Source organism: Odontomachus brunneus, unplaced genomic scaffold, assembly GCF_010583005.1.
Source record: "Odontomachus brunneus isolate Ranch 3 - 2012 unplaced genomic scaffold, Obru_v1 Obru_scaffold_031, whole genome shotgun sequence".
NCBI classification, from domain to species: Eukaryota; Metazoa; Arthropoda; class Insecta; order Hymenoptera; family Formicidae; genus Odontomachus; species Odontomachus brunneus.
Genome location: NW_022639481.1, coordinates 1,581,224 through 1,594,368, shown reverse-complemented (window position 1 = coordinate 1,594,368; position 13,145 = coordinate 1,581,224). Strand labels below are relative to the sequence as shown.

The following is a 13,145-nucleotide window of genomic DNA, read 5'->3' as shown; positions in this document are numbered from 1 at the left end:
GAGAGAGAGAGAGAGAGAGAGAGAGAGGAGGGGAGGGGAGAGAGCGAGAGAGAGAGTCATTCTAAACTAATTTTATCGCAGTAATCGTCAGGTCCGGGCGTTCGCGCGCGAGCAATCGCGCGATTTTACCGCAGATTTATCGTGAAAGTCGAGTGCCACTCTCTCGTGCGAACTGCAACGAAAGCTGCATTCGGCCGCATTTAACGGCATTAAAGCCACCTCTCGTGGTGCTGTACAGCACACCACATAATGTCCCAATTACACCGTGTCCATCGATACATACACAAGGTATGGGTCACATGTAAAATCCGAACGTAAATCGCTTCACGCGTAAATGTGTGTCTGTATGTATGCTGTGCGTGTGTGCGCGCGCGCACGCGCGCGTGTGTGTGTGTGTATGTGTGTACGTGTGTGCGTGTGAATTACGTAAAACGCACACCGCGATTCTCGAGGGGGATAAATAAACGTGTCCGGTGATTTACGGAAACGCGGCGGCCACGTTCGTGGAATTTAGTTTAGACTTGGATCGCGCCCCGATCGATAATCGCCGGTTCTTTGAATCTTCAGCGCGAGCTCTTGTTGCAGAATTTTTATCGACGAGCTCTTCCCCGCCGCGAACTCTCATCAGCGAGTCACGTTACGAATATCTCCAGCGAATTTTCGCCGCCCCTTTTTAGGTCGCGCCGCGTACTCCGAGATAGCCCGCGTGATACTCGCGCGTTTCGTAAGAGAACGCGGGCTTAAAAAGTCCGACGTTCCGAAACTAATTTCTTATTCGCTGCGAATTCGTAAAGAACTTGGCAGAGACTTTTTAAGAAGGCGTGTTGAATGTATAACGTGAAGGAGAGGGAGAGGGACACGCTGCATAACTGAAACGTCGCGAATTATTCCAGGGTGTTTAATGTAGCGGCGCCACGTTTGCTCCGAATGTTGCGTATTGCCCTGGCAATCAAAGCGAATCCTTCAAAGCGGGAACACACATCTGTATTTATTCACGCTCCGCAGCCCTCGGCGCACATAATCGCCTCGCAAACACTTGTTCCTATTCCCAATTCACCCCCGTCTCATCCGCTTCACCTTCCGCAGCCTGTAATTTGCGAACTAACCCTTTTGATGCGATATACGGCGTGGAATATAGCCGGACGCAGGCGAACGTGAAATATATTCCAAGCAATTGCCACGGGAGTGTGTATGTGTGTGTGTATATATGTCGCTCCTTCTGATTCCGCGAAATTCGAGTCGCGAAATCTTCAAACTAAGAAAAAGACCAAAAATTCCAACGACACAATCGGCTGGGATATTGTCGAGCGTTCAGATTAAACGGATCGCGCGAGAAAGATATTTCACGTAATTACGAGCGTACAAGTCTCTCCTTTTAATTCCACAAAATTCGCGTCGCGAAATCTTAAAAAAAAATAAAAGTAAAAAGAGAGAAAAAAGACAAAAAATTCGAAACCAACGACACAACCGGCTGGAATATTGTCGGTCCTTCGGATTAAACGGATCACATTGCGCGAGGAAGGTATTTCACGTAATTGCGAGTGCATGTCTCTTCTTTTAATTCTGCAGAATTTGCGTCGTGAAATCTTCAAAAAAGAATAAAACATAAAACAGAAAGGAGAGAAAAATGACAAGAAATTTTAAACCAACGATACAATCGGCTGAGATATTGTTGGCCATTCGAATTAGACGTATCACATTGCACGAGGAGGATATTTCGCGTAATTGCGAGTGCATGTCTCTCCGTCTAATTCCACAGAATCCGCGTCGCGAGATCTACGAGAGAAAAAAAGAACACAGAGAAAAAGGGAATGTGAAAAATCCAAGACCAACGATACAATTGGCTGGGATGTTGTCGGGCGTCCAGATCAGACAGATCGCATTTCGCGAGGAGGAAACGCGGGCTGGCTGCGGTGTTTTCGCAAGCAGGAGGAAAAGGAGAAGAGATGGGATAGTGAGGGAGTAATTTGTCCGGGGTTTCGTTTCATCGACGAAATGGAGATAGATGCAGCGGAGCATGCAGGTGCAGAGACGCGACGTCGTGGCGCGATGCTTCGCGTCGCGCGAGCCCATAAATGGGCCAATGCGGGGGTGGGAAGCCCGTGGAATGCAGCGCGAATGCACCCCTGCGTCCGCTGTCATCAGACTGCACCGGCTATGCCGCTCGTGTCTCGGCAATTAAGCGCGAAGCAAGAGAAGGCTCTCGTGTTTCCGAATAATTGCGTATTTTCCCTCTTCCCTTTTTCTACTTTTCCTTCGATGTCTCGCTTTTGTCACATGATCAGAAGGCGTCGCCTCTTCCGACAGCACCGCTGCTCCAGAGGCGCGTTCGAAAACTTCACCCGGGTGCTTCTCCTCTCTCTTTATCTCTTGTCTGATATTTATATCTGCCTGTTCTGCGGCATATAATCTTTCTGCGTTGCCTAGGTTTATAATTTTCTCTCGTGTTCTTCTACTTAATTGTAATTAATTTGTATTTAACCTTAACTTAAGGTGTACTTTGCGTAGAGCATGTATTCCATTTGCTATGCCGTTTGCGTGCTTTGTTATGCTGTGCCATGACTTTGCTTTTTACGTGCGTTAAACAACTCTTTCCGATATTCTTGTTTCTTTATGATGCGGTCAGTTTGTGCCTTGTTCTTACTTTGTTATATTATGATATTATTATTCATTAGCCATTTATTCTTTTCTTGTAGCTTAACGGGTTTTACCCCAGAGCGTAAATAAACTATCTATCTATCTATTTATCTCACTCCTGTATCTTTCTCACTCCAATGCAGCGAGTGCACTCGAATAGAGTTTTCGAACGCACGCCTGGGAGCCCGAGCTATCGCGGTTCGTCGGCGCGAGACTCATCGCCGGAAATCGCGAGGCGCGTGATCGTTTATCCTCGAGCGACTGGAATGATCCTCGCGCGAAAGAGCGATTTTGCCGCAAAAGGACGCGCCGTCGTGGTATTTTCGGCGATTTACCGTTGTGCACGGGCCGTGCTATTCTTCACGACTTCCTTCAATAGAAATTCCGCCGCGAAATCTGGATTAATTCCGTAACTATTCGGATAAAGCTGCAGATGTAAGCACATATGTGTGTCCACGTGTGTGTGTGTGTGCACGCGCACTCTCGTTCTCGCAGCATGCGCGCGTTATGTAACGAAGTAGAGGAGGGGGGCGGAGATTTCTCCGCGAGAATTCACCGTGATTCTACGTAAATCGGCGAATCTGAGGCTGGGTCACGAACAAGTGTACTCGCGGGCTACCCAGCTCCGCGCGAGGCCATCCTTCCGCAGGAACTTGAAGTTGCCACGAAAGCACGGATTCGTGTAATCGCGCCGATGTAATAAGCGTAATCCCCGACCCGTCCGCGACCTCTCGTCGGACAAACACGTACGAGCGGAGGAACGACCGGATGATACGCGCTTGAGCTTACGAGTTTTGAGAAGAGTTGAGGAGACAAGAAAGAAAACGAGGAAAAAATTGAGACACACGTCGGGCGATTTTCAAGGTCGCTAGGCGGTCTCCACCCTCGCGGAAGGGCTAGGAAAATTATTTTTTCTCGTTACTGCTGCGACTTGAGCAGAGAGAATGCGCGTTGAGTCGGTTTTTATCGATGGATAAGGAAGGGAAGGAGAAGGAGAAGAAGGACTGACGACGGACGTAGCAAAACAGTGGCTAATGGAACGGAGTGGTTAAAATCACATTCAGAGGATTTCGGAGACGCGAAGATCATCGTCGGTCGTTGTACAGTCCAGATAATGGACGCCTTTCGGCGCCACGTGCGCTACAGCAAATAAACGTTATCGTCTCTCTCTCGATAATCGCGCGCGTGTAAATATTAACGCGAATAAATCAGCGCACGTACGCGGACGACAAAGGCGGCACATTTCCTCTTTCCTCACGTGCAGTCGGGCGAGAACTCTCTCTCAAAGTATGACTCCAGATGTCCCTAAGACAAATTCACTAACGCCAATCTCCGGTGTTTGGTTGGTATATTTCGTAAATTTAAGTGGTGAGATCCTATCATAGAGAAGAATCTTGATACAAGTGTTCAGCAATCGTTGTCAAAATAGATGGCGAGAACTGGCGCTCTTCTTCGCGAGGGAGATCGAGAGCGACCGGTCGCATCGCGATAAAACTCCCATCTAAATCGGTGAATTTCGCCGCGCACGTTATCGCCGATTACTTGGTCACGATAATTCGCCCGCGAACGAGAGAGGCCGACGGCAAAGACGTAAGCGTGTCTAATGGGGCCGTAAAGTTAAAATCGCACGTTTCGCGCACAAACGCGATGTCCATTATCGTTCCCCACTGACCTCAATGTCGCGCGCTTTTCATTTCGCGCACGTTCCAGGTGAGCGCAGGTAATAACGCCCGAGTATACGAGTCTTCTCTTATTAACTAGTGAAACATTGAGCCACTATAATCGGCGCTTTCACGACACGAGACACTCCGTGTCTCCAACGTTTCCCCGAACACGTGAGGTAGATCGTGACGGATCGTGTCGAAAAAGTGGCGCGTTAGAATCGGCCTCCTAGTGTAATATAATCACGTCGCTTCGTTGGAGACCCTCGAGTGCCCTTCAGAAAGATGTCCCAACCTCGACGAGCGTCTTTATATTTAGCAATTTAATTTTAAACGGAACCTTTCTAAATCGATAGACTTAGTTTTTCTTACGTAAATCGTCCTCCCATTCCTTTTCCCCATTCCCTACGAAATTTGAGTCTGTCGCAACAGCTGGGCAGGCGTTCTCTTTAAAGTACAATCGATGAAGTTTTCTTCTACAATCTTGAATTGATTGATTCTAGAATCTCGCCAAAAGGATGGGTTAACAATGGCGGCTGTTCTTGTTGTCGATTATCGATTTTGCAAACAGTGTTAACGCACGCAAGGCTCATGGAAGTTATTAATTCCATCGTCACGAACGCAAAAAGTTTATGGAGCATATATAACGAATTTGTGTGTTAGATTTTACAGTAAAATCTCGCTTTTACCGGAAATTAAAATCAGTGAAATATAAGATGGAACAGTAAAGTGGAAATATATTCATTGAAAATCAATGAATATATACTCTAATCACCAATGAAATAGTTCTTTTACACACAGAAGAAAGAAAACATTCTTATTTTGAGAATATCTTTATTTTTGACACGTAATTGGATTGAGAAAATTATACGACATTGAAATTAAAAAGTCTACAATTAAAATTATTTCAATTAAAATGTATTACTATTAATTTTATTAAAATTCGAGACTTTAAAATTCTCCTGACAAAATTATATACTGTTGTTTATGTGAAACAACGACTGTTAATTTCATTATATTAATTTTATATGAATATTTTTTTTATTTGTGTTCCCCGATTTGATCAGAGATATTTTTGCCGATGCACTTCGAGAGACTATCGTGAAGTTATTCGAGGAGGTTTCCGTTCGGATTGACTGCGTTATTGCTTAAATGTTTGTGTTTTCTAGAGAGAATAATCCCGACTGGAAATCCTCGCGAACAACTTCGCAATATCTTATTCTGCTTCAGGAGATTTCCCCGTCGATGAATCCGCGATGCGCGGAAAAAAGAAAGTCCATAAATCCCGTCTTGGTCTCAATCGTTGTCAATTTCTATCGAGAAATTCCGTCGATTCGACGATCTTTCCTTTTTCTTTTCAGAGCCTCGTAGTGAGACCTTGTAGTGAGACAATGCATCTCCCGATGCTCCTATCTTGCTTGTAGGTCACATCGCAGGTAACGTAACACTTGGCAGACTCTGAACACTCCTTGACAGGATCGCACCGGAGTGAACAGTAGATTTCTTTTGATATTTTCGCGTAGATCTCGAATCCACTACGAGTTTCCATATTTTCATAAGGTCGCGTCGCCGGTGGAAGCGCGAAACGTTTCTCTGTGACGCGACTTGTTACGTGACTCGTGCTTTCCTCGGGGGAACTTATAAATTTGGACGTCAACGATCGACGTTACGATCCGCAGAAGAAATAAAAGAAGAACAAAAGAAACGGAAGAAGCGAAACGAATTTAAGACACATTGCTCTTCATGGAAATTAATGCCTCGCGGAAAATTAACGCGCCGCGTTTTACTCGGCTCGCCCACTCGCCGTATGTTACGTAAGTAAATATAGCGTGTTGTATATGGGCAAACTCTAGGTATAAATATAGTATGTGCACGCACACGTACACACACTTACAAACTCTCTCTCTATGGCGCGCGCGCCATAATCCCTAAAACTTCCGATTTAACTCTTTCGAAACTCCATTTTCTGGCATCAGTCCAGTCGTGTACCCGACTTAACGTTTAGGAATCCTTTTAAGTCTGCTCCAATGTAACGTTGTTGGAGACAACGAAGGGGTTGGAACAATCGCGAGAAATTAGAATAATGCCTCTTGCAAGAGTGGCACGTTACCGGAAACAAGTATCACGACGCGATTGTTGGGGCTCAGATTGAGAACAAGTAAAGCTTATGAGAATGGAAAGAGAGACAGAGAGAGAGAGAGAGAGAGAGAGAGAAGGGCGAAGATAGTAAAACCACGCGTGAATCACGATTTTATGAAAATGTTAACGACATTAACATTATAATCGATAAAGTTCGAGAGAGAGAAAAGAGGAATTTAAGAATTGCACAATTAAAAATATCCTTCTTGAAGCGTTGATGATCTTCGGCTACGAATTATTATTAGTCCCGTCGTTTTGTGAAACAAGGTTTCGATCATGAGTGAATGAAAGGCCGGCCGTCTAATTGTCCCGTACGAATCGCTAATTACTGATAAGGCCGTGATAGGAGTGTATTGTGCGAGCCGCGGCATCGTGCAGTATCCCCTGTTGCATAGTTAATTGCGATAGACAAGCTCGGCACATTCGATCGAGCATTGTTAGGGGAAATTTCGATAGACAAGTTCGTGCCTGGCGGTATAATGCCCTGGAGGATTAGAGGAGAGAAGTATATACTTAAATTATCGATTATAAATAAATAGAACACAATTCAATTATACAGAAATCAAATATCCCGACGCAACCGAAAAATTGCGTCTACAAAATGCAAACGAATGCGAAATTACGAAAGATTCGTTGTCGAGTTGAATTAAATTGGAAAGGAAGTAAACGATAATTCGCAGATAAAGCAATTCAAATCGGACGATAATTTGGAACAATTATGAAATGGTGAAAGGTCAGTTTTATCGGCGAGTAGAATTTAATTGAGAAGGCAGTACACGATAATTTGCAAATGAAACAATCCAAATTGGACGATAATTCTTAACAATTATGCAGTTTTGAAAGATTAGTTTCCTTTGCCAAGCGGAATTTAACTGAGAAGAAAGTAAGCGATAATTTGCAAACCAAATCGAGCGATAATTCGGAACAACTATGAAATCATGAAAAATTTGTTGCGTCGTGGAACAGAATTTAACTGAGAAAGTGGTAAAGTGATAATTTGCAAATAAAGTAACGCAAGTCGGAGGATAATTCTGGACAATTATGAAATTATAAAAGATTCGTTTCGTGGTCGAGTAGAATTGTAACTCAGAAGAAAGAAAACGATAATTTGCAAACTACGCGCAGTCAGGCGATAATTCTTAACAATTTCACAGATCGATAATAAAAATCAGGCTTCGCGGCGCGACCGAACTCGAAGTAACAAAGTGGCCTTCGTCCTCGTGCGTACATCACGCAATCTATTTTGGTTTCTGGAATGCCACCGTGTAATTTTCGTGGAGGTGCAATTTTGCACCGTTAATTTACGGGGTGAGCACCGGATAACATCCGACGATCTAATTATCCGGCGCGAGTTCCTAATTACCGATCGTGCCGCGATAACGATCGAGCCTTACATTGTGCTTAACCATTGCGGTTGTAACACGCTCGCTGCGAGCACCTTCGGTAACCGATACAATCGGATAACACTGTCTGACCTGCGTTTTGTATTACAAGTTATAACAGATTCCCGCCGTCCTTCGTGAGAAACGATGACAAACGTTTCTCTCTTCTGCAAACGACCTAAGATACAGCAACGTGCAGCGCAGTATCTTCGCGCTGTTTTATTGGAAAGTTAATTAGCATCTATTTCGTTCACCGAGAGAAATTATCTGATAAAAAATTAACAAATGGATATTTCCAATCAAATTCCGATCAATTTTTATATCGGACCAGGATATCCGGTTAAATTTTATCGGATACTTCCGACCATAATAGCATTTTATCAGATAAATCGATCAAAAATTATGAACCGATATTTCTCATCGTATGTTTCCTGATCAGATACAAAAATTCATCGATATTTTGATCGGACATATCTGTTCGTTAATTTTTTATCGGATAACTTTTTTCAATATTGCGTTTAAATTCGCTGTTTTTTTTTCGTTGTTTCTTTTACCGAAAGAAAGACAAAACTGCACCTCTCCCTCTCTCTCTCTCTCTCTCTCGATTATTCAGTCCTGTCTCGGCAGTTGACGAAATTTCTTTTCTACTTGCTGACGATACATACGTAAGCTATGCCTTCGATACGTCGGTTGTTAGTTTTCTCGCAATCTGCCACGATGCATAATGCACTTTCATCTAAAATCGATAAAAAAGAGCGGGCTGTTCTTCAGCCAGCGGACTTCGCGTCGATGTTAGCCAGGCAGTGATTTCGTTCTACATGGAATAACGAAATTAACAATCTCGATAATATAGTCGATAAATGCGCCGGACTGCATTTGCGATTCGCAATTATGTTTGTTAACACCTATAGATAATTAACCGAAACCGAACAGTCGAAGAACAAATTTACATTCGTTCCGATAAACGAGGCAATTAAAACGGGACGATTAACGCTTAAGGCGAGTAAATAATCACGATCTACGTCGTGTGTGTGTGTGTGTGTGTGTGTGTGTGTGTGTGTAATAAATATATAATAAACAGTTCCCCCATCTGCCTACTCTCTCTTTACCGCCTGATCGATGTTACGTCGTATATATATATATATATATATATATATATATATATATATATATATATATATATATATATGTGTATATATATATGTGTGTGTATATATACATATGTGTGTATATATATATATATATATATATATATATATGTGTGTGTCGTGTGAGTGTATATATATATATATATATATATATATATATATATATATATATATGTTCCCTTGTGGCAATGAATTTCTCATCGACCCTCCCCTTTACGACCTTAAACCGCTCATTTGACGCGATCTTACGAGTCAATGTGTAACTTCTCCATCTAGAAACTGTAAATTATGAAAATAGTCGATTACCTCTTCTTCATTTTCATTCACGTCACGATAACTACGAAATTTTCTTTCTCCACGTCTCTTTTTCTTTAATGGAGAGGATAACAAGATGTGCGTGTGTGTATATTATCTTTGCTAACGTCTGCTAATATAATAAAAAAATATCAATAAAAAGAAACGCACGTTAAGAAAAATCGAAACGTCAATTGCGTTTTGTCTTTTCCTGCAAATACATTCATAATTTTGTGTGTGTGTGTGTGTGTGTGTGTGTATAAATTATGTTTCTAAATTCTCCGATTCCTTCTTTAAATCATTTTATATAATGTGTATATATACTCTCTTTTCTTTTTTAGCTGCTAAAGATACATTCATTATTTCTTGACTTTTTTTTTATTTATGAGTTTGGAGTTTTTTATATATTCCCCCCAAGTGTTACCTCAACTTCACAACGCTTACCGAAAAGGAGGAAAATACTTTTCTTTCTTCCCTTCGGACATAGAGCCTATCTTTCCTAATCCATATTAACGAACAGTGACCATTAAAGTGAAAAAGCTACTGATAAGGCTGCCATTAAGTCGACGGTGACAAGATGAAAAATAGAAAATGGCACGAGCATACGGAAAGGTAGTTTAAATGATTACTCGTTTTCCCAATATAACGCGACACTCTCGCCCCTCGCGGCACAATCGATTCTACACAATGAATTAGCTGACTCAAAGGAATAATCAGTCACTCACTCTGTTTGATTGTCCTCGAAAGTCAAACTGCCCTCGGTGTGCACGTATTGCTTGCCGGGTTTTGCGGTGCCTTCCACGGTGCGATAAGGGATGATGACGCGGCCGCGGGCGCCGCTGTAGCGCACGACCCGTAGGGGATGCTGGCCCACGCTTTCCACCAACTCCACGTCCCTCTCCGGAAAGCCGAAGATGCCGCTATGATCGTCATCCAAGATCATCACCGTTGCTAGGCTCGGTGAGACCAGCATCGCCGGCTGCGACACGTTACTGAGCCTGAAAATCAGAGATCTAATGTCGAATCGAGCTTTTGAATCGCGAGTCTTATAATCTAACAGTCGACAGATCCTTTACTTCTGCCGGCTAAAAATGTCGCTCTGCGGGATACCTTAATCAAGTTCGCGCGAGTCGCGGTCTATAATCTCGAAGCTGAATATTCGCCATTCGAGGGCAGATTTCACCCGAGACTTTATTTTTATCCACTGGCCTTCTTTTGATGTTCTTTCTGCGAGACGTTTTTTTTTTCTTGCTTATTTTCTTTTCTTTCTTTCTCTCTCTTTTTTCGCCTTTATTTGATCCACTAAATCTAGAACATCCTGCACGGCTACCCAAGACACCGGTGTTGCTTCTCTCAACGAGTGAAATAACATATATATCTATATATTCGCGCCTCTGTGAAAAGCGGGCGCTATTCACGAATGTGAGGAACACATGAGAAGGCAATTGGACAAAAATAATACCCGGGAGAATCTGAATTCTTACAGCGTTACGTTCGCGTATCGATTATCCTGATAAAGTATTACACGAATTGTTAGTGATATGGGTCGAGAAGGGAACCGTTGTTACTTAATGATCATTGCATATGGCACGTAACGAATCCGAAGATAACCGATATAATTCATAGCTTCTTTATTTCTCGCGCGCGTATGTGTGAATTGTTTTAATGTCAAAAGGTAACAAAGTGCAAACGAGTTAAATTGGAAAATAGCTTGTGTTTCGGCGAAACTATTCAAAATTTTAAGAACACAGTGGAAATGAGCGAGAAAACATTGTCGTTAAAAACAGAAGTTTTATCGGAAGTTTTACTGTGTCTATTTAAAAGATATTTCCTTGGAAGCGATATGTGTTCCATTCCATTTATATACTTTGAATCTTTCCCTTTTATAAATCTTTTGTTAACTAGTTCCTCTTCCTTCTACTCCTCCTCTTTCTCCCCCTTTTGTTATATTTCTATAATACCTATAATATGTTTTATGGTACATTGAATTTCCTTCATTGAAAGGAAGATGTCTGAGAGAAAAACAAATATCCTTTCGACGTTTCTAACGTCAATTTGCAATTTCATTTTTCAATTATTGCGAGAAGCTTTGTTCGTCATACTCGCACCAGAATAGAAAATGACGATGAATACTACAATTCTTAATAACACCTCGCATCGAACTTCGTATTTTACATTTGCGCCGAGAATAAAAGCGAACGGGGAAATTTCTTTGTTCTTTTCTCAGAGAAAGAAATTAATTGAAAAGCACAGAGCCGGAATGCAAGAAACGGTCAAGTGCATTGAGAGCTTTTAGAAAGGACGCACTTGAACCCTCCTTGAAAGCTTTCAATACACTTCCAAACGCGATTTGTTGTAATCGCACTCACAAAGGCATCAACAAACGCACGAATTACGTAAGTCGTATTTTCTCCTCATTCTATAATCCGAGTTATAAACTCGATAAATATTTCCTTTGGCGCGCCTATAAATGGCAAGCGGGGCATGATACTTGAAGGGCCGACGACAGCCTGAACGTGGTTAGTGGTGCGCCAATAAGCACAAATTGGATCAACAAACATTGCAGACCTGCTTTGGAACTTTGTCAATAGTAATAAAATCGCACGCAATTGTCGCGCGAAGGAATAAAATCGCTTGCACCGTCCTAATTGCTGTGAGATCGCTCCTAACAAAATTGCAAAATAGATAGATGAAGCGCGCAAAATAGACACAGTCCCAATAAAGGAGAAAGTTAAAAAAATTCAATAATTTAAACTAAGCCAAGTATTGATAGATGATAGTTCCTTTTGACCTTTAGACGAGCATTATTCACACTTAACATAACATTTCATTGTTTGATTGTGAATTTAATTGTTACTAACTGTTAATAAACATAGATTAATTAAAAGTTAAGATCTCGATTAGGATAATATTGAAATGTTTGATGAGAAATCTATATATTTTTTGAAGGGATACATCGGAGATACTGAGAAATATGGCACGTGGTCTAAATACAGAGTGGCTCTTAGCTAATGTTTATTTTCCATTGTTAGATAGACTGCGTGATTTGAATACTTTTGTCGGACAAAGAGGCGCCAATGTAACTGATCATCGTTACGCGCATCTTTATGTAACTATGCACGATTCTGCAGGCGAATAATCGGGATTGTTCATACACTTTAATGCATTTTTTGCTGCGATAAGCGGCAGTCATTTATTTCTTAATTTCCCTTTTTACTGTGCTTTCTCGCGATATGTGAAAACTTTATAATAAACTTCGTCAGTAACACCTTTCCTAAACTGCGGGCATTCGGTGCTGTGTATTGTGCTCTTCGAAACAAGTTGTTCTCGCATTTGTACACAGCATGTACTTCAGTCTCACTACTCCTTTAGCTATTCGATGCTTGCGAAATATCTGCCTACAATCTGGCACTTGTGGGTTGCTGAGTAGCTTGCATTCGAAGAGGGGTTAACAAAGGACTACCTTAGATCGTGACTTGGCTTGGTTTGAATTACTAGATTTCTCAGCTTCTTTTTTCTGGGCTCCTGCCTGCTTGTATGCTCTAAGCTTATGTTGTAACCTCGTTACCGGCGATCTCACAACGATTAATTAGAATGACGTAAATTATTTTACTTCTTAGCAACGATTGTATGCATTGAAGCATCATTATCCGTGTTTATAAATTTTCTCAATGATCCTTTATATATTTTTACCAAGTATCTAACAGTTCGTATTTTGTCATACATGAAATTGATTTGGAATAAAAAATTTGTTTCTAAATCAATGTAGAAATGAAATAAGCCAGTAAGAACAAATACACAAATACAATAGTGTAATCAAGTGTTAGAGACAAGTCTTCAGAATATGACAGGGATAATTTTAATATTAGCAAATTTGTTATATA

The 13,145-nt window shown here is 41.6% G+C and overlaps 1 protein-coding gene across 3 annotated transcripts in view; it reads right to left on the bottom strand.

Moving 5' to 3' along the window:
- Window positions 1-13,145, bottom strand: part of LOC116843317 (sodium/calcium exchanger 1) — an 88,972-nt gene that overhangs the window by 70,855 nt on the left and 4,972 nt on the right. For all 3 annotated transcript variants that reach the window (XM_032813666.1, XM_032813664.1, XM_032813665.1), the window contains exon 2: window positions 9,987-10,259. In XM_032813666.1, coding sequence (XP_032669557.1) covers window positions 9,987-10,259 — 273 coding nt within the window. The remainder of the gene's footprint in view (window positions 1-9,986; window positions 10,260-13,145) is intronic.